Source organism: Lampetra fluviatilis, chromosome 8 (assembly GCF_964198595.1).
Source record: "Lampetra fluviatilis chromosome 8, kcLamFluv1.1, whole genome shotgun sequence".
Lineage (NCBI taxonomy): Eukaryota > Metazoa > Chordata > Hyperoartia > Petromyzontiformes > Petromyzontidae > Lampetra > Lampetra fluviatilis.
The window spans coordinates 8,544,018-8,570,406 of record NC_136282.1 but is presented as its reverse complement, the minus strand read 5'-3'; the positions used below and the strand labels follow the sequence as shown (position 1 = coordinate 8,570,406).

The 26,389-nt window shown below is 41.7% G+C and overlaps 1 protein-coding gene across 1 annotated transcript in view; it reads left to right on the top strand.

The window, feature by feature from the left end:
* Nucleotides 1-25,114, top strand: part of LOC144933832 (mucin-5B-like) — a 59,244-nt gene extending 34,130 nt beyond the window's left edge. The window contains exons 26-47 of the mRNA XM_078859031.1: nucleotides 1,086-1,242; nucleotides 3,236-3,364; nucleotides 3,882-4,032; nucleotides 4,279-4,322; nucleotides 4,526-4,893; nucleotides 5,862-6,036; nucleotides 6,857-7,098; nucleotides 9,841-10,024; nucleotides 10,558-10,741; nucleotides 12,380-12,558; nucleotides 13,405-13,474; nucleotides 13,997-14,106; nucleotides 14,985-15,016; nucleotides 15,848-16,025; nucleotides 16,628-16,732; nucleotides 16,934-16,974; nucleotides 18,459-18,581; nucleotides 20,922-21,020; nucleotides 22,237-22,362; nucleotides 23,365-23,404; nucleotides 23,528-23,651; nucleotides 24,219-25,114. Coding sequence (XP_078715157.1) covers nucleotides 1,086-1,242; nucleotides 3,236-3,364; nucleotides 3,882-4,032; nucleotides 4,279-4,322; nucleotides 4,526-4,893; nucleotides 5,862-6,036; nucleotides 6,857-7,098; nucleotides 9,841-10,024; nucleotides 10,558-10,741; nucleotides 12,380-12,558; nucleotides 13,405-13,474; nucleotides 13,997-14,106; nucleotides 14,985-15,016; nucleotides 15,848-16,025; nucleotides 16,628-16,732; nucleotides 16,934-16,974; nucleotides 18,459-18,581; nucleotides 20,922-21,020; nucleotides 22,237-22,362; nucleotides 23,365-23,404; nucleotides 23,528-23,651; nucleotides 24,219-24,387 — 3,030 coding nt within the window. The 3' untranslated portion in view covers nucleotides 24,388-25,114. The remainder of the gene's footprint in view (nucleotides 1-1,085; nucleotides 1,243-3,235; nucleotides 3,365-3,881; nucleotides 4,033-4,278; nucleotides 4,323-4,525; nucleotides 4,894-5,861; nucleotides 6,037-6,856; nucleotides 7,099-9,840; nucleotides 10,025-10,557; nucleotides 10,742-12,379; nucleotides 12,559-13,404; nucleotides 13,475-13,996; nucleotides 14,107-14,984; nucleotides 15,017-15,847; nucleotides 16,026-16,627; nucleotides 16,733-16,933; nucleotides 16,975-18,458; nucleotides 18,582-20,921; nucleotides 21,021-22,236; nucleotides 22,363-23,364; nucleotides 23,405-23,527; nucleotides 23,652-24,218) is intronic.
* The last annotated feature ends 1,275 nt before the right edge of the window (nucleotides 25,115-26,389 follow it).

Genomic DNA, 26,389 nt, shown 5'->3' with positions numbered 1-26,389 from the left:
TTTTTTACCATTAATGTTTACCATAAATCTTAGCTACCACAGTAACACAATTACAATTTGCAGCCCTTTGTCAATCCACTGCTGGATCAACGCCTCCTCGTGCCGTGGCAGTCATGGGAGAGTTTTTCACCATGCTTAACCACACTGGTCAGGACAAATTGGTGAACGAAGTGGTACCCAAGTCAATTCAGACATCACTTGCTACTGATGTTAGCCATGGTTGGGAATCAATCTCGTTGCCGGGTTCATCTTGCAGTGCACTCATCACTGATCAACAGTTACACACCTACCGACAGTAACTAGGAAACATTGCCATCGTAATTCATTACGTATTCAAACACACAATTGTAAAGAATTGTAATGCAAATTTGTTACGGGAATGAACAATAAATGAGACGTGATATTTTTTGCATTTCCGTTTAAATGTTCCAAGGTTTGTCTTCAAGTAGAAAAGCAGCATTAATTTAAATGAACAAATATTCTGCACCCTGCAACTCGTCTGTGTGATTTGAACCTCGAAAAATGTTACCCAATTCGGTTGAATCATCAAAGCATGAAGCTCTAATTGATTTCAACGCATGAATTCCTTTGTGTGCCTTGCAGAAGGCAATTGCCCCTTTACGTTCGCAGTGTATCGTTCTCGGGAACATCAAGTCAATGCTAATCAACATTAAACACCAGTGGTGTGGAATAGACACGTCGCAATGCACTTTGATTAACAACTTAGAATTCTGTAGGCGAGAATGCATTCATTACGATTCGTGTGAATCGTATGCACAAGAATGTGCTAATAACCCGCCTCGACTGGACATCTGTGAAAAAAAGCTCAATAGCTCATCGGATTCCTCCAGTATTAATAAAGATTCTAAATCTGAAAAAAAATACGTTTAGGCTAATGGAGCACACTGAACCGTACAAAATGAAATTATTATTTTTTAAACAAAAGAGAGGGTAAAATGCGTCACTATTTAATTCAGTCTCAAAAAAAATCGCAACCTGAAAATGCATCATATTGCCTGGATGGTTACGGAATCATTGCCTGCCGAGTATAGAGAAGTGATTTCCATTCGTGTGCGTGGTTGCAGGTTGACGTGCTGCCCTTCCACGAGGCCTGCGTGCACGACGCTTGCGGCTGTGACACGGGCGGCGACTGCGAGTGCCTCTGCAACGCCGTGGCCGTCTACGCCAAGGCCTGCAATGAGGCCGGCCAGTGCATCAAGTGGCGCACGCCCGACCTGTGCCGTGAGTAAACGACAGTCGAGACGCGCGCACACGCACGCACGCACGTACGCACACAGTTCAAGTTCAAGTTAATGTATTAGGTATAGCCCTGTGAGCCATTCGGCTCTTGAATCGGGTGCAACTGCAACAAACAAAACACATGAACAAAAGACATCTTAAAATGAATATGTGACTAAGTGCAAACAGAAAATCCAAGAAAAGACAGCAAAATATTGCAGAAAAAAATCACCGTACACCAACGCTGTGTGCAAATCCCAGTGGGATGCACAGGCTTGTCAGGTGTCACTCAAGGGGCAGCCTGCGTGTGTATAGTGTGTGTGGTGTGTGTGTGGTGTGTGGTGGTGGTGTGTGTGTGGTGTGTGTGTGGTGGTGTGTGTCTTTGTTGACTGTCGTGGAGGCACACCGCGACCTCTGCCGTACGCAATGACAATCAAGACAAAGCTCCCCCGTGTAGCCTTTATCGACTTCTGGGGACAAGTGCTGTTAGTGAGCACCTATGAAAGCCGACACGGCACACGAGGGGGTGGGTGGGTAGCACCACGCCCTTTGGCTCCCTGGTGGAGATGTTTTCACACTACACCAGGTGCTCATTTGAGGCTGAGTCGACCTAGGGGGGCCCAGGACCGGTTTAGATAATTTTCACTGGTTTTGGCCGTGCGCGGGAATTGAACCCTGGTCACCGGGTTTGTAGTGCAGCACGCTAACCGCTACACTTCCGCGCCCCACCAACCAAGACACACACACGCAATGCTGCAGCTTTAGCAACATCTTCCAAGTCTCTCTTAATGCCCACACCTTCATATTCTTGGTTCTTTCGGTAAAGTCACGTAGAAGGGAAACAATAAAATAATAAAAATATAAAACAATACAATTCTCACGACGTTTCGACTACAACACAAGCAACCAAGAATATGAATCCCTGCAGTCACGAAAGCTTTAAATCAAAAGCCCACACCTTCATTTCTAATTCCACGATATTTAATGCTGAGGTTTCTTAAATACCCCCCTCCCACTTCCCCCCTGACTTTGTCCACCCGGCAGTATGAATGGGTATACCGCAGTTAGTCGACTGGCAGGTCGCGTGTGGTGGGGTAAAATGTGGGTACTTCTGCCGCTTTCAAGTGGAGGCAGCAGTGGGCCTGAGCAAGCAATTGCATGGCTCCACTTGTGCCTCATTGCATGGTATTTGCAGCTCCCGCAGAAACTGACTGTAACGTAATTCTGGCAGATTTTAATTTCGGGAATGCTATTATACAAACCTTGTTTAAATACAGTAATCCATTATGCAAATGCGTTCAAGAGAATTTTAATTCGACAATATGTTTTTTGTATCGTACATTATTGTGTATTCAGCACCAAAGGTCAAAGATGTAGCCAGGACAACGTTGTAAAATAAGCACAGTCACGGTTGCTCAATTCCATTTTAATAAAATGATGAACTTGAATTTGATTTCCCGAGAGGGATATAAATGCTTGTCTAAAATTCCTGAGATGAGTACTATATGTTCATCATTTATTCAACTACTGGCTCAAGAACATATATTTTTTATGCGGTGCATAATAGTGTATCTGCATTCATTATCCTCATACACCATAATTCCCTCTCCGTTCCCTGCTCAAGTTAAAGACCAAAGTTAAGCTTCCCAGGAGTGCACGTTTCCCCTATTTGTATCGAATTCGTGACATGTTGTCACGTTTATATTCTTTATAATGTACAAATTACAATTAATTGTGTGGAAATTATTTCATCTCAGTTATATACGCTACATGCACATACAAAATCCTTAATCACTGATCATTTCAGCCAAACGTTTATAGAGGGCAATTGTTAAGTAGATTTTATTTCAACATGTATAAAATCAAATTTTCATGTGTGTATTCAATTCACGTAACATTAATATATAAAATGGAATGTTAAACAGTTTTAATATAATGCAAAATGCAACAGATTTTAGTTTTTATTTGGTTTTCATCTTTCATCCGGTCTCCACAGCCCTATTTTGCGAGTATTACGACGCTCCGGACGACTGCACATGGCACTACCGCCCTTGTGGCCAAAGCTGCCCCAAAACCTGCCGGGATCCGCACGCGGAATGTCGCGAGGGAGTGCTACGCTTCGAGGGTGAGCCCTCTCTCTCCGCCCTGTACACAACTCCGCGTCTTCCCGAAGGCAACCACTCTGCAAGCCTTTAACTGTGATTTGTTTTGCATGTTGGTATTTTACCAAAGTTCACGTAGACAACCACAAATGCGTTGACGAGCGACTTCACAGGCAAGTGATTTTCTGATTTGCGCAACCGATTTCAGCTACAATGCAATGGATGATTGTAATGCACACAAAAGTTCCTTTATAGACAGTAAAACGCGTGACTATGACAATTATATCAGTCGTCCATTTATTATATGGTGACAATTCCCCCTTTTTCTATCTAGAAATTACCTTTGTAGTGTATTGCTCCTCATTACTTTCCGACCTGCTCACATTCTCGTCCGTCTGATAATTTAGTATTCTCATTGTCACCGTGTAACAATTGATTTGCGTTTGCTCAACGCTGCATGGATACGCCGTAAACCATCGTGAAATATCTATGGCACGTGTGGTGGGAACGTTCGTGTGTCTCCGTGCGATTGTGCTCAAGGATGCTACCCGAGATGCACGGAGTCCAAGCCTTACTTTGACGAGGACAGCATGCTGTGCGTGAGCTGGGACTCCTGCGGCTGCTTCGACAACAGAGGCCAACGATACCAATTGGACCAACCAGTGCCCAGCGAGCATAAATGTTACACTTGGTGAGACTCGTGGTGATTTTGAAGTACCGTTAAGGACTGCCTATGACCAAATCACCTGGCATACCCCTCATCTGATAAGATCTCAGAAGCTTAGCATAGTTCAGCCTCGATGGTGCTCTGATGGGTGACCGCGATGTACAAACAGGTTGTCATAGTGCACGGCGATGTGGTGGGAAGCCGAAAGATGCATTGTTGTACCGTACCTCTATGCTGTGATTTCTAAAATGTGATTTTGTGTGTATTTAGCACATGCTCTGAATCTGGAATCTCTTGCCATTACAATCGATCAGGTAAGCAGCAGTATTTTTTTAAAACATTATTCACTCAACACTATAACATCTTGTAGTGGTTAAGATACACTCACCATTATCTAATCTTTGAAAAATGCACAATGTAAAAAATAATGAAGTACGTTTCAAGAGACCACACACTTTTCTTGAAATGATGCCTTGTTAACAGCTTCCTGAAAGATCACTCTTTTCTTTTGTTGCAGTCTGCTTTTGCACGCACAACGGAATCAAGTATGCAGTCGGGGCACATATTGACCTGGGGGATGGTTGTAGCACCGCCATCTGTGAAGACGAAGGAGAGATTCTGTATCACTATGCCACCTGCCCGTCATCCCCAATCACCACCACGTCATCCCCAATCACCACCACGTCATCCCCAATCACCACCACCACAGTAACAACCACGACCCCTGTAATAACAACCAGCAGTCTCACCACAACAAGCAGTAGCCCTACTACAACATTTACCACCCCTCAACCAACAACCATCACTACCGTGAAACCTGTGATAACAACCACTTCACCATCAACGCCCCCATCTGATTGCATATACTTAAACCCCCCCCGAAAGGTAAAACCAAAAAGTGTGTTTAAAAAACCACACATTATTGACGTTTTTTGTTTGTTTATTTGTGTTATCATTCAATAATGTTGTTGTTGTTAATATTGAATTACGGTGTTTAATTATAACAGGTTAACAGTTTGTCAACAAAGATAGCATCAATTTAAATATATATTGCATCTAATTGCAACCGTAACTTCAGCCGCTTTACAAAGGTGAGGGTAGAAGGCAGGAGAGAAGGAAGGGTTGGGGGCGGTCAGGACAGGGAAACACGGGAGGGAGACAATGCAGCACAGTCCAGGACCAAGCAATTGAGGCTCAGCAACAACAACGAGCCCCAGGTACAGGCAGGGCATGCGGGGCAGCCAGGGCAGCACTGACGAGTCCCAGAGCATCATAGTGAAGGGATGGAGCCCTTTACCAACGAAATTGGTTTTGAGGCAGTGCTCAAGAAACCCATGGGTATTTCCATCCATAGGGTTAGCACAGTTGTCTATGTACGGTGCGAAGGGATTTCAACATACGTACATACGTAGGGGTGGGAACCCATGCCCATGTATCTGACTGGCTCGAATTCATGCATTGGATTTAGGTGATTAAAACAATGTTCACGAAGACACTGAATGCATTTTGGACTTGATAGTTTGCGTTAGATGAATGCTGTATAAATACATCGATAATAGCTTTTGATTTATTAAGTATCCTGATGTACTGTACATGTTAATTGTTTAACTTCCAAATGTTAAATGTGTTCATACATCGTAAGGCTCTGATATTCCCCACAAAATAGTGTTCGTAAATGTAGCAGAATATTCTACAAAGTGTTCATAAAAATTATATGTTCTTCCTTGTGTGTTGCAAAACACAATTTTATCATTTGAAATACATTGTACTCGAACAGCTTTATTTTTTATCGTATTTAAGTTCAGCACTGAACATGTGGTATAATAACTTTTCAAAACCCCCTTGCTTTACAGTATCTGGAGACTTGGAAAGTTGAATCCTGCACAATCGCAACGTGCAGGGGCGGCAGTAACGTTGAGATGGTGGCGGTCCAATGTCCAAGACAAATTAAGCCGCAATGTGTGAATGGCCACGAGCCAAAGCAGATCCGTGACGATGACGGCTGCTGCATCCGTTACGAATGTGAATGTAAGTTTGCAGCCAGAAAACAAACGTGCATGTTATCATCATTACGAAGCCGTGCCCTATCCACTGCTGGATGAAGGCTTTCCCCCTCGCCATCGCTGTCCATCACGATAGTCTCGTAATGCCGCAATCCACCTTACTGAATCTCCACGGCGATCGTGCTTCTGGGCATGTTCACTCGTTTGGCTGCCATTCCGTCACAAAGCTCATCTATCGGACGGCGTCCCATCGAGTGATGCATTCTCTGCCCAAGCCCAATTTCTTTTCTGACGAGTCAATCTGATCTTTCGAATTTTAGTTTGTTCTCTGCTCCATGTGTTTCCACTCAATATAATTTGCTGCAAGAAATAAATAATAAATATTTTAACGTGCATTTGATTGCTTTTATGTACTGCAACCATCTGATAATTCTGTACAGAAACAACCATATGAACATTAACAGAACTTATAGGCGAAATACGTTGGTAAAAGTGCAGTTCTGAAATGTCTTGCTCATGCCACTACTGGAAGAACAGCCCCTCTAGAAAATGCCTACTTTTACACATTGGCTAGACAAATTTAAATCGGTGGTGGCACCTACACTTTATCCCACTCAATGCAACGTGTTGAGCCGCTAAACTGTGGTATATCCATTTCTAACTGATTGGTGGACAGAATGCGGATATTTAAGAAACTTGCCCATTGTTTCAGCTCTCATACAGCGTGGCAGCTTCTTTTAGTATCAGTATGATACTTCCTGTGGCTGCTTCACATATTTATCAATTGAGCTGATTTAAATGTCTGAAATGGATGAGCTCAATTCCACGTGCTTGCTCTCCTTCAGGCATCTGCTCAGCGTGGGGTGACCCACACTACACGACATTCGACGGCACGTACTACACCTTTACGGACGACTGCACGTACGTGCTGGTCGAACAGATCATTCCCGTGCTGCCAGACTTCCGTGTCACCGTGAACAACTTCAGGGGCTGCAGCGGGGGTGGGCCAGCCTGCCCTCGGAGCATCACGATCACCTACAACGGCACCAATGTCACCACGGAGACCTTGGAACGAAAAAAGCCCACGGTGAGCCCTTAGTTACTGTCCTTGCTGAGATGCGGCTCGTTGCCTTAAAGGGAGGGATGTGGGGGTGGTGGAATGTGATTTTGTTGTTCCTATTGCACAGGGGCACACTTTAGAAGTTGGGGAGGTGTCTGGCCAGCCAATACATTGTGGTGGTTATTGGTTAGAGAAGTGTTATTCACTAATTTTCAAAGGGGGACCACTTTTGCCCATAAGACATCAGTATGAAGGCCACCACACATTTCAAACCATTGGGGTTTGACAGCACGATGGGGGGTGTTGTCACGTGTTGCGTTTTGTCGGGGGCCGCACTTAAGGCCACCAGGGGGACTGCCAGTGGCCCACGGGCCTTGCAATGAAGAACACTGGGTTCAAGGATGGTACCATGGGTTATAGAGGTCGTGGGCAATAGGGCCACGGACAAGTAGAGTTTTAGTGTCATATAAGTTTGCTAAATCTACACAAATACTTGGTGTTGACTGAGCACTGAGCCTCCTGCACATGCTTGGCTATGTATTTAAAGTTGCATCACAAGTGTAATCGGCATTTGTGTCACCCTATTAAAAGAAAATCACAGGTTCAACATTTTGTGGGAATCTTTTGGCCAAATCTAAACACATGGTGCGTGTCCGGACATCCACAAACGCTGCACACCTGTGACAGCAGAGTATAGCATTGACAACATTTACTTTAAAATAACCTTCATAAACTAAAGCATTCTCTCACTGGACGCTTGCCGTAATTATACGTATCAAAATCATTCTAATTGTTATGTTACGTCTTGTCCTTCCCTTGTGTCATCCTTGAAGCGCATTTCCTCCGCTGCATTTAAGATAGTTTTTCGTTGATGTTCTATACATCGGTTCTGGTCCCATGTAGCAACACTGTGCATTCTATCAAGGACATTTTACATATTAATCTTACAGAAGTATTGATTTGTAAGAAATTGTGGAACTTATTTCATAAATTGTTGATGATAAGCAATCGATTTACGAGTACGCCTGATTGCCCAACCTGAGAGTTGCGTTGTTCAGACCACGTGTGATTGTTTTAATTATGACAGTGTTAGTAATTAGCTGACCAAGATGTATGCCACTTGCGCAACAAAACATATTGTCAGATTGTAAAGGAAGTTTGGCTCATCTTATCAGCATGTTCTGCATTTTCAAATGTCATTGAGGTTCATGATGTTCGGCGTTTTTGAGATGCAATTTGCGTGAATTATACCAATATATAAAATAAAATGTATTATATTTTAAGCTATGCAATGATTACTCATGGAGTTTCTCAACATTGGGTTTAGCAATCCAAAGGCTCGGACATGAGCAATATGTTAGCTTAGTACATTTGACTTTGCGTCATGGGTCTCACAGAAGGAAGAAGCTGAATTTAATCTCCTCACGAAATCTTCAAAAATGTACTCTTGCAACACAACATGAAAAAGGAAGTGCTGCTACGATATGTTCTCATTCAATGAAGCCACAATCTTATTATCCTCACAGCAGTACATCACACCCAGAAATGTGATGTTATGACATGTACGCTGAATCCTTTGCTTTGTCTTCAGAATATGCAAACACGAATCTATAAAAAGTGCAAAACCACACGCACAATCGCGGAACGTCTGGACGCAATTGTGTGTGCGTAGATATTATGTTGTGTTCGTGAAAGCGAAATACAGCAAAATAGTTAATTTTCAATAAGACACACAATTATTTATACACGAAATATAGCCGCTTTAAATTAACATTTTTCATCAGTCGCATGAATTCAACTTGGTGATCAGAAAGAAGAAAATATATCCGGAAATCTGCACTAAACAGTGGGGTGCAGTTGTGGCTATCCATTCCTAAAAATGATGTGGAGTGGATGTGGACTTGTCTCTGAAGCTCTGGCAAAAGCATGTGACAAAGACCTAATTTACAAAGGACATTTATGCATTAAAATACAACACAAATCAATATCTAAACATTTAAAAACTATAACGTTGCAGTATTTTGACAACCTTGACGAAAGATAACCTGCTAAGTATTGCACACTCGAAATGATGTACGTGGGCAGATGCTCCAAATCGAGGGCAAACACATTTATTGTGGTAAATCTGTAAAATGCAACAGCACGTGTGTCACACACAGCAATCTTCACCGAGTCGCCATTAACCACGTGACTGATGTATAAGTCTGGTTAATCGATAACCCTGCCAGCCACCCACAGGCCCAACTCAGTCATCACATGCTGGTGTACACACGTGCACTGATGTACTGCACAGCACATAAGGACTTATTAAAAGAGTAGTCCATTCCTAATGTGCCACGCAAGGAACTTAGATCAGATTTGCATAAAAGTAGCCATATTTGTGCGGTGTTGAGGATCAGTTTACATGGTCATGGTCAGCCAATCACAGAACTGCTACCTTCTCACAAAAGTAAAAATGCAGTGTTATTTTTTTTATATCTATAAATGTTACTTGAAAAAATCAGGCTAGATTTTTATTTTTATATACATATGTGGAAAATATGTTTTGCTGCAAATGCAGATCAATTGCAAACTCGTGTTCTTAGGTCATTGGACTAAACATATTAAAACATCGTGTCTATTAGCCTATATGTAGTAAGGACATGCATACCTAGTTTACCAATGTAATGCGATCACCAGCAAATCTTCTTGATGCGTGTTAATAGCTGTTCTTCATTTCACATAGAGTAAACTGTCGTTGAAATATTTCATCATATCTTTTTTTTGCAGGTGACATTTAACGGAGTTGGTGTCACTCCTGTGTACTCTGAAAATGGAATGACTGTGACAAGCTCTGGCATATCGACTCGGGTAGATATCCCAGAAATCGAAGCTGTCATCACGTTTGAGTACTTGCGATTTTCCATCACACTCCCATACAAGATCTTCTTCAACAACACCCAGGGGCAGTGTGGTAGGTGTTTTTGTTGTTGTGATTCAGTGAATATTAAGTCGTTTTTAAATATATTTTTCAAATGTGTTCATTCTAATTAGTCATAATGTGTAATGAAATATGAAATACATCATTTTTTCTTCATGCAACATTTTGAGTCATTAAAAAATGTACAATACGATCATTTTGAGGAGTGGAGTGGTTAGCGCACTGTGCTTTGTAACACGTGACTTGGGACACGTTTCTGGCCAAGGAAAACATTAGTGGCATGTGATAGTTGAACCCGTCTTACCTGCCCATCCCTCTACTCTCACCTTGCCTGCACTGACCAGTGTGGTGAAGTATGGTCAAACAATCCCCATGACCAACAGATGTGGGTAGGCCATCATCCAGCAGTTGATTGACAAAGGGCTGTAAATTATTATTCGTTTATCTGTCCACGTGTACTTTTTCATGCTAGCTCAAACAATGAATGATTTTACACGTGAATGCGTAAACTAAGGGAATGTGAAAAATATCCAATAACATATTGTATTGCATTTTATTCGACACAGGAACATGCACCAACAACAGGCAGGACGATTGCAGAATGCGCAACGGAGTCGTCGACGCGTCTTGCATAAATATGGCACAGGATTGGAAAGTGCAATATCCTCCCTGCAAGACAAAGCCGAGCTCTTCACCTCCAACGGACGTTACCTGCCCTCCTCACCCACTCTGCAATCTCATCGGCAGCGAGTGAGTGCGCGAGTGTGCGCTGCGACGTGTAGTGGGGAATGCGAGGTAGAAGAGCTTGAGGAATGCCGCACGCATCAGATGCATGTTAGGGAGGAGAACCGCTCAAAAGGAAAGGGCAGAAAAGACCGACGTGGCATAGTCATATATACTCTTTGGTTCTTTCGGTAAAGTCACGTGGGTATAAAATAAAATAAATCACGACGTTTCGGGCGCAACACAAGCGTCCATCGTCAGGTGGGAAAGCGTGGTCTGCTGCTGAGGCAGACTGTTTTAAAAGGTTTGAAATGGGTGTAGCTCAAGGGTTACAACAGTCTGCCTCAGCAGCAGACCATGCTTTCCCACCTGATGATGGACGCTTGTGTTGCGCCCGAAACTTCGTGATTTATTTTTGTTTATACGTACGTGACTTAACCGAAAGAACCAAAGAGTATGGATTCCTGCAGTCACGAAAGATTAAAATCAAGATAGTCATATATGGTCACTTAGTCTGGTGCACACTATGTCCATATGTTTATATATTTATATAAATATACCAAGATGGTTATCTGAGTTTCAGATAGAGGGAGGAGGCCAAGGGGAAAGCACCTCCGATTGGCACGGTTGGCTACGTACGGTGCAAAAAAGTTCAACATACATAGGTGGAAAGTTGATTTCCAAGGGTGGAATTAAATGTAGGGGTATTATGATTTACTCCCCTCCTGCAAAACTGGAAATTTTAATAATTATCAGTATTCTGGGTTTCCATTTGACTCAAGAATCCATTCTTTTTGGGCGCTACAGTGAGAAGTGGTGCTCTCGATAGCACCACCTCTCACTGATGTGTGACTTATGACCTCAATAATTGATAGTAAGTTTATATTCTATTCTCGCGTATGGCAATATGCTCAGGAGCGAAATGCCAATGTCGAGGCCAGCTAGCCACGAGAGGGTTTCAGAATAGAGTGTGTGTGGTTTTGATTTTCCTCAATTGAAGGAGTGGAGATTACAGCGGTTTACTATATGGTACATAGTAGTAATATTGTAAGTAATTCATCGACGCATCATTTTACCCATACATACATATATTTCAATATGTTTCCATAAAACACATTGTGTCTCTTATTCTTAAGCATACTTTTGATGAAATGACATTAGCTTGCATCTGGTTATTCAGTGCCAAGGAAATAGTTTTGCAGGGTTATGTAACACATCATCAATCTACAGAAATCATTGTAATGTAATATAACTTAACAACACACAAACAAACACCCACATTCAGTGAATGGTAGCCAACTTTCTACGGTAACAACAAACCCAACAAACCCAACAAACCCAACTTGACCTGTTTCTATTTATTTATTAAGATGCAGGTTGCTCCACACAGCAGCAATGCAGCATTTATCAGATAATGTTGAATGAATTCCTACACTGTACACACATATTGCCTATGGAGGCATCATTTGCCAATGATCTCGATGGTGCCCAGATATCAGTTTGACTTTATTGATATGAGTTTGAGATATTGATATCAGTATAACATACACATTGACATGCAGTGAAGGCACCGCCGCATTGCCCTGCAGATGGACGTATCAGGCGCACATTCTTTCACTCTGTGTGTAAACTGTTCATCCCCTTGCCCTTTCTCTGACATTGCAGCCTGTTTGCGGAATGCAAGCGAGTGATTGACCCACAACCGTTCATGATGGGATGCCAGTTCGACTGGTGTGCAACACGCAAGGACGACATTCCATGCCAGAGCATCCAGGCGTACGCCAGCCAGTGTCTTGACCGTGGCATCTGCATCCACTGGAGGAATTTCACCAACAACCGCTGCTGTCAGTATCCATGCTACGTGGTGTGCTGTTGATAGAACCCTTTCGGGTTATACCGCGCGTGGTTTGGCACGACGTCTGACGTTGTGCTCTATGAGCTCCCAGCACACGGGAGTTAAACGTGGGGTATCACATAACTCTAACACTAACCCGAAAACGCGTGAGAAAGTTATACAGCACAACTGCGACAACATTTTGAGTAGCTGAACCGTTTCACGCAAAGCTCCTAATCTCTGGAACATCTTCCACCCTAAGTAAAACCTGCCAATCCAGTGTCCATTTTTAAACCACGCCTTAAGACAGATCCATTCCATAAGGCTTTTACTCACATATGTGTCAGCGAAGAATGTGGTTTTATTTGTCGATTTTCTCATCTATTTGTTTTAAAGTTAATACATATATATTGAGGTATCTGGTCAGGCGTTTGTCCTGAAAGGTGCAATATAAATACATGTTGTTGTTGTGTCGAATGTGGTGTTCACTCACTCAGTATTTGGCTTTCCAGCCCATCCTCCGTGAAGTGGATATTTGTCTGGCAAGGAAGGGTATTGTGTGTGTGTTTGTGTGAACATGTGGGCCAGTGGTTCATTTGTTAGTGCACTGTGCTAAGAACTTGCTATTGATTCCCAGGTATGAGTGGATACTGAGGTATGGGCCTTCCATAATTTGGCTGCCTTCAATACGTGCCTGGTGAAGCTAAGCATTGGTCCTTTGTGTGTGTGTGGGTGTGTCTACAATTAAAATCCATCCCGGTTCATGTTCTCACCAGGATAAAATGTAGAATATCTCCCAGCTAACATTGTATATTTGAAATGGGTCAGGTCACTAAATAGATATTTGTCTTTGCAGCCTACACGTGCCCCATAGGGAAGGTGTACAATGCTTGTGGGCCCTCAATTCCACCCACCTGTGATACAAGGTAAGGTTTTATCCTTTATCCCTTTACCGCTCCACTGATACAATGTCTCACTTCCTAATATTTCTACCACGGCGTATGATTTGTACTTTGTAAACTCAGTATGTACGTATTCTTGGATCTTTCGGTAAAGTCACGTAGAATGGAAATAATAAAATAATAAAATAAAACATAATGTACGATTAGCACGTTTGGCTACGTATGGTGCGAAAGAAGTTCATAGTGTGCACATATTATTAAACACTGGACAGTTTTCTAAACATGATCATTATTGTTTTAAGTATGCATTCATTTATTTTGTAAGTAATATAGTAATTATTAGACATTTATAAATTGTTATTACACGATATCGTACACTTTGGGAATATTTGTATATCTCAGATTGGTATGGCAATCGTATTTGTGCTATTAGAAAAACTTTGTTTACTGGCTCACATGATTACCTAGAGGCATAAATACAATTTGAGTAATGTGTTTTTTACCGGTTTTGTTTGTGATTTTACAAAAATAACATGGTGTACTTAGGTACAACATGGAGCTTAAGGATCTTAATAGGATGCAGGACGAAGGCTGTTATTGCCCAGAGGGAACGATACTCCACAACAGCCAGACGGGCATCTGCACAGCTAGCTGCGGTGAGGATATCACACCAAGAACTCCATAGGAGCAAACACGCCAACACAGTATAGCATCGGACCAGAGGTCACTTTAAGAGGATCTCAGAGGTAGCTCTGTAATATTCACGACCGTGAGCTGTTCTCTCACATGAAGGAGTCTACTAATCTGTGAGAGATCCGAATGGATACTCTGTCTCATTAGACAATAGGGAAAAAATATACAACAAATCTTTCAAACCCACATTATCCACATTCGATGGAGTGTCCTGGGAAAACTTGATAAACCACAAAATGGAATGTCCACAAAGTATGCTTTTGTTCAGAGTAGGCAGATTAATTGGATGACAGAAGTGAAATATCACGTTTGTCGTGTAGCCATCTGTGATGAGATACAATAAAAACGATATATAAATCAAAAGTGGAATTATATAGTGTTCCAACGAAGCTCGTTTGGGATATATTAAACATACATGCGGGTTATCAATTGGAGGACTCTCCTCACTGAATAATGTTGAGTGTTCACAGCAAGCATGGCATTGAACCAGATGAAACGCAACAGGCTAACTGTATGAGCGGAACAGGTGAATGTGCGCTTCCAAATGCTTAGCAACTGTAGTGTAAATTGTGTGCTATTTACATGCTGAAACGTAAAATAAATGTCATTACATAGAGACATATTTCATGGAGTGCACATGAGCAGTGCGATATTTATGAAGCCAATGATATAGAGAAATGAATGTCCAATGCAGCATGCATATGCAGTACACGTTGAACTATTGTAAATGTAATGGAAAATATCACATTGGGTTGCCATCTGGCCCTTAAGTGCTTGACTGAAAGATGGTGTACATTCTTAAGTTTGTTTTATTTTCTTGTGCTATGATTATCCTTGATAGGATGTACCGGTCCAAATGGATATCCGAAGCAGGTAATAAATGCAACTTCAATCGGCTATGCACTCACCGATTACAACATTACTTATTTATCACGGTCACGTGATCATCTCTAAACACAGATAATTGATGAGCAATGCAAAACAAAACCTTGAGGTTTTCATACATCTGCAATATGGACGCACACACACAGCATTCCAAATAAAACGTTGGGTTTAATGTATGCTTCAAATATGACACGATGTGAGTAAATTGTACATTCAGGCGGTAAAATGTAACATGACCTTGAAGACATAAGTAATTTGAATAAATGCTATAATATACTTAATTGTAACTTTTGGAGCATGATTTAACTAGCGCCTTACCTTTTATTTGCAACGTTACTTTGAAACGTAGTCTTATAATTACAAAAAACTGACCGTAGGTATTCTTTGTCATGTTAACTCAAGCTGTGCAGCAATATTGCTCTGTACATTTTAATGCATTAAGCTCGACACATCATTGATATGTTTCATGCATACAATTTCAAGGGGCAGCTTACGTAAAGTGCTGCATAAATGCATACGAAGAAACATCCATACATCCATATTCGTTCAACAAAGATGCAATCTATTACGTGCATAGGCGTATCAAGACACCGATAGAATGTAAAGGTGCAGCTCTGCAATTGATCGCTGATACCAACTGCTTGTAGAAAGGGCCTCCATTTAAAGGAGCTGTAGAAGAAAAAAAAAACTCCTTCAACGTCCCATCTCGAGCATATTTTGGGCCTACTCTTCCACGCTAGTGAGATGTCTCAAAGACACATACCGTCCAATGAATATGTACGCTAACACAATGCCGGGCACACGCGGTGTGCACCACAGTACGGCGACAGGTGGATCAGCAACTGCCTGGACTGCGTTTGCGACGAGCACAGCAGCTCTGTGGTTTGCGTCAACCACAGCTGCCCGCCGGCGCACAAACCGCCGTGCAAGGGACAGGGGATGCACCTGGCGGAGGTGCAGGATCCCAACGACGCCTGCTGCACACGCCTGCAATGCCGTACGAAACACCAGCAAACACGGTGTAGTCACAGGCCCTGCAGGGCAAATGGCGCGTGAACCCAGTTTGACCGCCGAGATTCCGTCCCGTCGAATTTGCCGGAGACACCGTAATCTGCGCCTCCTCATAGGGCACAAAGTCCAAGCCACTGATTCTGTTGTTGTTGTTGTTGATTTGTCATTCTCAATAATTACCGGACATGTAAATTAAATTGTAACAAATAATTTGTATTTTAAGTAATGAGATATATTATCAATTATGTAATTTCCATATTTTGATAAATACGCAAAGAGTATGCAGCAAATGCTATTTTTTTAAAAAGAATTCCTTCCTATGCTGTCATCGGGGGTTGTTTGACCATACTTCACCGCCGTGAGCGGGAATCAAACTCGGATGGTCTGGTTTATAGTGCAGCGTGCTAACCCCTACGCTACCGCTCCCCATACATAGATAGAATACACACATGTACACACATAAAAATTTGTGTGAACACTACAACTGTCAAATGCAATGCATGTTTCATATTTATTTTTAAATGCTTTACAAATGCTTTAAAAATATTGATTGAGTACTAAACATTGTATTTATTTTTTCATATCCAGAATGCAACAGTAATCTCTGCATTATTAAAGACATCTTATGTCCAGTGGGCTACAAGACAGTGGTGAAGATGGATAAGGAAGATTGCTGTCCTCTGACTGAGTGTGGTAAGTTGGTTGCGTTATCACAAGTGTCAACCAAGTGTGGATTAAGCACAATGGTGAAATTGACAATATTAGGGTGTAGGCGGTGTAATGGTTTCCATGGTCTCTAATCAGTGTCTTTATGTTATACGTGTCTATATTTTTTAATATATGAATTATCACAATAACTTTGTAAAATATTTGACGACTGCTTCTCTCTTGCAGTGCAATTAAATGTTTGCGTGCTTCACTCATCAACCTACGAGGTAAGTGTCGCACGAGGATTTCCCCAGTGCTCTAACAGTCCATACGTAATAATCCTGGGTGCCCACAGAGGCATTATATCCAGTCTTGAAGACGGGTAATTAGACTGCAAAGATTGAAATGCGTGGTTGGAATGTTGGAGTTATGTGAAAGGTAAAGTATTTGCCAAAAAAGTAAAATCTTGAGTAGATATTTACGCAAGAGAATAAATCAAAACAGCGACACCTGACATGTTAACGAAAGCCTGACATTCTTTGGGTCTTTCGGTAAAGTCACGTAGATAGGTTGAAAGAAAATAACAAAAAACTACGACGTTTCGATCACAACACAAGCGATTTTTTTCCTCCTGATGACGATCGCGTGTGTTGTAATTTTTTTGTTATTTTTTTTCAACCTATCTATGTGACTTTACCGAAAGATCCAAAGAATAGGAATTCCTGCAGTCACGAAAGCTTTAGGTCAAGAAAGCCTGACACTCTCTGAAATATGATACGACGTGAATCAACAACGACTTGGCAAATATATGGCCGTTGACAAATTAAGCTCATAGGATACAATGTTCTCTCAACTAAGCGTTTGCATCGTGTTATCAAACAAAGATCAAACTGCCGTCGATAAATATTCAATAATATATGACGTCTTGTTAGACACCATGTAATAATGACCTTAATTTACTTACTGAATCTCAATACATATTCTGGTTGGAGGAAATTTAGAAACACTGAGGTATTTCTGGTCGTAGGTCATTTCCTCTTAATTCTTGCTTTTTGCCTCAGTCCATCCAGTGATACAATAGTTTATAGTTCTTGGTGTTATAAGATACTGAGTGCCCCTTGCCCTTCCAATACTTCACATGGCATTACTTTTAACAAACACAAATGTACAAAAAAATTACCGCAAACCTTTTCTATTGTGTCAAAATAAGACCATATCACACATCTCACGTGAAGCGGAATGAGACACCTGGCTTTACCTCTGGCATAGAATTGTGTTTTAGAATTGAATATAATGTCTTTATCATTGCAGCAGCAGCAGCCACATCCCCCCCCCCTCCTTGGATAAGCATTTGGACGAGAAACTGTAACACTTTGTGACACATTAAATAGTTATAATGCTGAAAGAATACTACAGGGGAGATGCTGCCGCGTGCAATGGTTGGCACATTGGACTTGCAATCCAGAGGTCCTCGGTTTGATCTCCCATCGTGGCAGTTTCAACAATGGGCACGTTAGCTAATTTTCTCCCCATTTCTGTTCACTCAGCAGTGTAACTGCACCATGGTCAATCGATTGGTCAAATGTGGTGGGGTAAAGCGTGGGTACTCCCCCGTCTTCCAAACATCTGGTCAGCATGGAAGAGTAGACTAAAATACCCTCTAAAGCGGCTCTCTATAGCAATGCGTTGCAGGTCTGCACCTTTTACCTTTTGTCTTTCATTACTGAAATGAAAAGTCTGCCCACTGGCGTGCGTTGCCCTGTTTGCGCAGGTTGGGGAGGGCATGCCGTCTGCAAATAAGTGCGAGACGTGCGTTTGTGGACACGGGAAGGACGTCACCAAATTTCACATTCCGGAGTGCACGCCCGTGCCCTGCAACACGCAGTGTGCGCTGGTAAGGACCTCTGCAAGTCTCACGGGCAGCTTCTCTGCGGGGTTTATTTCACTCCCACAAGTAAAGAACAACGTCTGTGGGGACCACACGCTAAAACTGTCTCTCAAATTCTCGATTTGAAGCTTTCGTGACTGCAAGGATTCATATGCTTAGGTTGTTTCGGTAAAGTCACGTAGGTAAAAAATTAAAATTAATAAAAGTAAAATCACGACGTTTCGGAGGCAACATAAGCTTCCGTCTTCAGGTGGAACCGTCACAGCACGCTTGCTGTATCAAGTAAATGAGAAATTCCAAGAGATACTACCCCGTATATATACTGGTTGAGGGGGGGGATGAGCCAGGACAGGCCCCCTTTTTTATTATTATGGTAAGGTTGGTGCGGCTTGAGACTACGGCTAGTCTACGTAACAAAGGACTGAGCCTTTGCTATGTAGACTGGCTGAGAGGGGGGGGGGGGGGTGCCAGAGTTGTTAAACCTAAGAATATGTCTCTCAAATATTTTGTTTCAAGATGGGTCAAAGTGGTTCTCTCCATCCAGTCAGCAGAAAGTGGTAGTGCCTTCCTCCCTGCTGTGGTATTGGCTGAGATCAGACAATTTATTTTGACAGAATAAGGACTTAACAGCTGGAAACTCATTTAAAGGCATCATCCACGGAGATGGAAAAAAACAAGTTGATGTTGCTGGCTTAAAACATAAATCTATAAATAAATATATAAGTAGAACAATCCATCCGGTAATGACTGTTCTGTAGAGTGGAAAGAGAGGTTAGAAATATTGACCGACTCATAGTTGGAGGCCAAACTTTATCATGAAAACACTGGGAACCGAGTAATGTTGTTATATTGACATGTTTCTTTAATAGGTGAGCTGTTTTCAATGTCCACACATATTGAATAGCAAGCAAAAAACTTAAACCATTCAAATAAATGCGTTAACTTATATTTAAAAAATATATATCAATTCTAGATTTGAAGTTTTCGTGACTGCAATTATTCATACTCTTAGGTTTTTTCGGTAAAGTCACGTAGGTAAATTATTTTTTATATAAATTAAATCACGACGTTTTGGGCGCAACACAAGCGTCCTTCTTCAGGTGGGGACAACTTAGCGAAAGCACAACTGCTTAAGTATTTCGCACTTAAGCGGTTGTGCCCGAAACTTCGTGATTTAATTTATTTATTTTTTTTTACCTACGTGACTTTACCGAAAAAACCAAAGAGTATAACATATCAATTGGACATTAGAGATCTGCATCATGTGGAGGCCAAAAGATAAGACCTATTTCGTTGGGTTGCATCACAATGGGATTTCATAACCCACATAGACAGCCTCGTCAAGTCGGCAGCCATGCCAATATCATTTACCAAGGTGATTTATTGCTCATCTGAGCACTGAGACAATGCTCATCTCCTGTTTTGTGGCCCTGAGTCAATGGTGGAAATTCCACATTTTTCTAGTAGGGGTGAGTCTAATGCATAGGACAACCACAGTTGAATTCCCCGCAGTGGTACTTAGTTTATTGACCCCGGATGAGTGATGGGCTGAGCTAACCCCCATCCAGGAATTGAACTCGCCAGTGTTCCAATTAAATGATACAATACCGGGTTCAGATTGCATCATTCATTGTTTTGCTCAAAAAGCAAGTACTGTCCAAACCCAGTCATAGATTTATTCATAGATCCAGTCAAATATGTATTTGAGTAATTTCTGGTTTAAATTGAGATCCCTTCCCTTAAAAACTCACTAATCCTCTGCCATTCCCAAGTCAAGGGTCGTATACACTGACCCAGCCGTATATCTTGAAAACTAGAGCCAATCAACAATTTTAAGCATCATTTTAATTTTCAGTGACCCAGAATTAGTAAAGTTGGACTACATTTATTTCAGAAGCATTTTGGCTGAAGCCATCTGTAGATCGAATTATAGGTTGTATTGAGTCGCCCTTTTAAACACGCACCATCGATGTATTGTCTAAGTAATGTGGCCTAACAACACAACTTCATATTCTTGGTTTTTTCGGTAAAGTCACGTAGAAGGGAAATAATAAAAGAACCAAGAATATGAATCCCTGCAGTCACGAAAGCTTTAAATCGAAACACAACTTCAGTTCAAACAAATTACATTATTTCTGTGTCTTGATATACTGGAACATATGAAATTGTTTCAAATCTTATACATATCAACTTGACAGCCAGTATGTAAAACGGTTTGCATATTACTTAAGTCTCGTATACAACGACATTGCACATTTAAGACTTATGCTTTAAGGCTGACAGAGCTGGGATGTCTTTTTCCCCATTCCCTCAAAGTGATTAATTATGTATTGTTTTTCTCTTCAGGGCTATGAATATGTGGAAAATAGCGAAACGTGCTGTGGAACCTGCAACCAGACGAAATGCATTATTAATCTTCCTCAGCAGTCCAACATCATCCTGCAGGTGCTTGGCCATTAACCTTGCAATCTGCTCACCTGTTACATTCTGCAGAGACAGATGAAGGGAAGTGATTTATAGCAGGGTCCGTTTAAGTTGTCTTTCATTATAAACGAGGGAGATATTTAATGCACCGTCTCTGACAATTTCATGAGAGCAGGCAACGTAACGATAGCCCGTGTTAATACTGTAGCTTCTCTTTGTGAATATATTTGTGTTTTCAGGCATATCTAGTGAGAATATGAGTTTAAGAACACTACTTGAATCTAAATAAATCAGTAGGTTAATAGTTCACGTGTACACGTGACATTCTATTTCTGATGGTATACCAGAAAAAATACATTTGGTTGCTTAAAAGGGAAAGACCGCTTCTAACATATCAACGTCCCAAAAAATGTCACGTGTTATCCACATCGATATTCCCCTACAGTTTGAGGAGATCTAAAGATGTACACTGCTTTAAGCTTTGGTAGCATTTTAAATGTGTAACCATCAAGGAATGCAGTTTCAGTGTCACTGAGGGCGAGTGGCTTTAGATGATTCAAAGGTCCCTTTCAGCGAATACTGCTAAATACCTCAGTCAACCTCCGTTTAACGGGGCATTGCCCTTCACCAGATACTCCATATTATCTCTCTCTTCAAGTCGAGACGTAAGATTTAGTTTATGACCTACGATATCTATCCATCGAATTTATCAGTAATTAAATTCTTTTCACGCACCCCCATCTATTCCAATGTTCCTCAATCACGTTCGTAAAAAAACATTGTTTACCTTTTAACGTGATCTAATATCCCACATGGCTTGCTCTTCTATGTGCAGCAACTCGAGGTGTGGTTGTAATGAAATGCTTTATCCATTCACATTGTAATCGTTACAATTGTAAATTATTCGGATTGGGACGGTGGTCTTCTCTGGAAAGTGCCGTATCTATGAAAAGGTGGTAAGCCATAAGCTCTGTGTACTCCGTGGACAGTTTAAAGATCCCGTGATGCTCTTTGATAAGAGCGTTGTAATGTTCACCCTGGGATCCTGGCAAAACTCCCACTACCATTTATTCATGAGAAATATGACCCAGCCAAATTGCCCCCACATTGATAATTCATGTAATGCATTTGGCCATTCAGGGGACTCGAATTCTCTGTAAAAGACATTTAATTGATAATAACATTGATGACTCACTAAAATTACTGTTTTACAAGATCCCCTTTTTATGTCATGCAGCCTTCAGAAAGTTGGTCTCCGGACAACTGCACGAAGTACACGTGTGAACGTATGGATACCGGGATTCTAATGACGACTGTGGCAAGCATCACGTGTCCAGACTTCGACCCCGACACATGTAAAGATGTAAGTGAAGCCAAGGTGTCGTATTCCTCACCTGATCTACATTGTGGGTTAACAATGTGGGCATTGCAAAATAACCTCCCGTTTTCTTTTACTGAGGATGCCTGTGATTAAATCATCTGGAATGCCCCTGATCTCATGACATCTCATAAGCAAAGTAGAATTAACCCAGGATATTGCTCGGATTGGAGTTCGCCATGCGTGAAGAACGGGTGTAATAGGTGCTATGGGCAGCAAAATACTTTGTCCTGCACCCGCTCTGTCTACACCAAGCTGCACTGACCGGCACAAAGCATGGGGAGGCTCTCATCCAGCAGTGGATTGCCAAATAGGCCGTTCATGTACTGACGATACTAATAAATACATATATCAAACTTTTATTATTATTATTTTAGCAGGTAAGGCACACTGAGCTATATAGATATATATTTTTTCAGAAGCGACCTGGCCACAAATGATAGCTCAACGAAGTGGTTTACCATGTGGACATTTATAGCAGCCAAATACTCGAAACGCACTGTTTCTAAATGCATGTAATTGTATCGCGCTCAGTTTTCATGAGATTCAGAGGTGCGGGAAACCTTATACGAGTGGGAGCGTAGCCAGAACCGATGCTACTAACAATTGCCCGTGCTCGTTGACACTATACTGGAAATATTATGCCCTGTCCATCCATATAGATAAACTTCATATGCTATGACAAAATCTGCAAAACTCATAAGCCAGTTATGACCAAACTTACCATGCAGCTTACAATCACCAATGTCTCAGATCTGTATAGTTCTGGGAAACATTGGCAACAAAATACTTTTCACATTATGTTACGCAATGTATCGTTTTCATAAATCCCTGTTCGAAAGTGTGTGTTGTTGTAAGATTTGTGTGGCTAATCTGCATGCCAATTTGTGTATTTATGTATTTGTGTCGACACATTTTTTTTGCTAGAGCAAATCCCTCTGGCTTATTTGAAAATGTAACAAATGTTACATTTGCTGTTCCTTGCAGGGTACAATACGCCCGACTAAAGATGGCTGCTGTAAAGAATGTAAGTACCAAGTTATTATTAGCATGAGTTTCCATTGTTTTCCATGTTTCTACTCCGATAAAATAAATGCTCTCTTATCCTGCTGTGTTTTTTACGTAATTTGTGTTTGTTTTCCTTTCCCAGGTGAAGCATCAAGTGCTTTTTGCAAAGCAATCGTTTCCAACGAGACGATCGAACGCGACGGCTGCAGGAGTATGGAGCCGATGCCGGTGATCGTGTGTGAGGGGGCATGCCCAACATCTTCTGTGTAAGGCCGCAGATGCATGTCACGAGTACACATACATCATAAGCGAGGAGTGATTGTACTTTCACGGACGCTGCCGTGGTCTAACGGCCAGCACACTAGACGTGTGATCCAGTCGCCGGTGCGATCTCCCAGCGTGGCGGATTAAATAACGGGCAAGTTTCTTAAACCTCCCCTGCCAATTGTCATCCAGCGGTGTAAATTGTTACACCATGGTCAGTTGATCGGCAGGTCATGTGTGATGGGTTAAAGTGTGGGTACACTCACGTCTTCAAAGACGTTTCGGCATCGTTGAAGAGCAAGCTAAATACCCATTAATGGGACTCTAGAGCTCCCTCTGGTTGAGGGCCTATTGCCAGCAGTGGCGTTAACAAAACGTTTGCAGGGCTGCGGCTTTGCCTTGTCGCAAACATACACAAACACATTCACACACCACAAATAGGAGTGATCCAGAAGCCCGTAGAAAAAAACTAGGCATTCTCGCTTGCTAATGTCTGTCAATGATGTTAATTTTGTTTGTTTGTCGGTGTGTGCATTTTTGTTACCCATGAATGTCTGTGTTTCCATCAGCTACTCATCTAAGACCAACTCGATGATGCACACGTGCAACTGCTGTCAGGAGGCGAACACGGAGCATAGGGAGGTGACCCTGATCTGCGGCGATAACACTGAGATTAATATTGCCTACCCATTCGTGACAAAATGCGCCTGCAAAGTCACCCGCTGCAGCCGCCCTTAGACCGCTGTGCATGCAGCTTCCACGGGCCCATTGGCATACAACTGATACAGATTACCTGGTGTATATACGACTAGTCCAGCGGTTCTCAATCTTTTTTGTATAGCAGTCCCCCCCCAATTAAGGCCTCTGATCCTTATGCCCCCTGCCCATCCAGTCTCTATGACCCCCTCCCCCCCAACCTGCCCAGGTTACTAAGGTCACAATACACAGATTGATCACATGTCACAATACACAGATTGATCACATGCCCATGCCTCTTAGTCACCGTGGTGTTAATGTGTATTCGTGTTCTGTGGCTCGCATGAGAATATTTTTTTTCCTGCACGGTATCCATGCCGCAGGATGCAATTATCTCCTTCCCTCCTCCGCCACGCCCCGTGGAAAGCCGGGGGGGGGGTCCAGCTCATGGGTTGAGAACCACTGCACTAGACCATGGGAATATGATAGATGCTAGATTTAGAAAACTTTGGATTATGTAGGTAGCTCATAGGTGACAAAATGACAATGCACTCTCACTTTGGGGCCAACAAAATTGTGCTTTACTTAACTTTTTTGGGGGGAAATTCATCGGAAATATTGCATAATAACAGGTGATTTTAGTGTTTAATTGCATTGGTAAAAGATACATAAATGGCGATCTTAGAAGTGGAAAACATATTTTAATTATGAGATTGATATTGGGAAATGTGTGGAAATTTAATGGAAGTACTGTGTCATGTGAAACGTTTCAAAGCAATGCACAAATAAAGGTATCAATTTAAGCAATTAAACGTGTATGAGATTTGTATTAATTGTGTTGACTCCATACATGTGATGTGAATCACCCTGCAATCCCTCATTCAACTCATATGTCCTAAGAGTCACACCTGGCTCTTTATAAAGTACCCAATTCACGGCAGTTCCAAGAATTAGGCAACCTCAGTCAACATTTCAAACATGATCCTAACACGTTTTGAAATAAAAAATTTAAGGTAATTATTTTTAGTTTGTCAAATACAGCTTTTTATACAATAATTTAAAACACGTTCCTTCGGAATGGGCAGTGAACATGGTTGGACAGCGCATTCGTGCACGACAGACAGACAAATAATCCCTGGTGGGCAGTGTGGAACCTGTTGTTCCTACCTGTACAATTAACATCCGAGTGTGGGATGAATCAGTTAATCTGAGTACATCCAACACGATAGCTTTTATGAGCATTTCTGCCATATAAATAATTAAAACTACGCCCAAGTAAAGAAGTCACTGCATCATTTCACCATAAATCTTTCAAGTGTCTGTTTATGCATTAATTGCCTCAGTACACCCAGAACCATGGAACCGCCCACATGCAAGTTGTTCTTCCATCTGAACATTGCATGCCTTGACAGCTTAAAGCTTTCGTGACTGCAGGGATTCATCTTCTTGGTTCTTTCGGTAAAGTCACGTAGAAGGGAAGTAATAAAATAATAAAAATAAAACAATAAAATTATTCTCACGACGTTTCGGCCACAACGCAAGCAGCCAAGAAGAAGAAAAAAAGCTTTGAGTCTATATAAAAATTAACCCGTAAAAACAAAGTTTTTCACTATAAATCCTTTATATGCGTGGCGGCTAGAGTCCTCTCGTCCTCTGGCTTGAGATGGCTGCCACCTATGGGTCAGATGATTGTCTGCCAGCATTAACAATTGGTAATTAAATATTTAAAACAATTTCCCTAAACAGTGTAAAATTTTGGAAAAAATGTTTAACGAAAATTAATTGTCACGCACAACGAGTCTGTGTGGAAAATGTCAGCTCGATTGGATCACGGGAAGTGGGTTAAAAAACGACCGAAAGATTTGCACGGTCGTAAGCAAGCAAGCGAACTTAATATAAAGGATTAAAAAACAGCGGTTTCCACTCAGTGTGACAGACAGGACTTGGTCTGCACTTCGGCACGTGACCAATATGTGGGAGGAGTCCATTCGATTTTGCAAGGGCGGTGGCAACTGTTGTGAAGTTTACCAACACAAGTATTCTG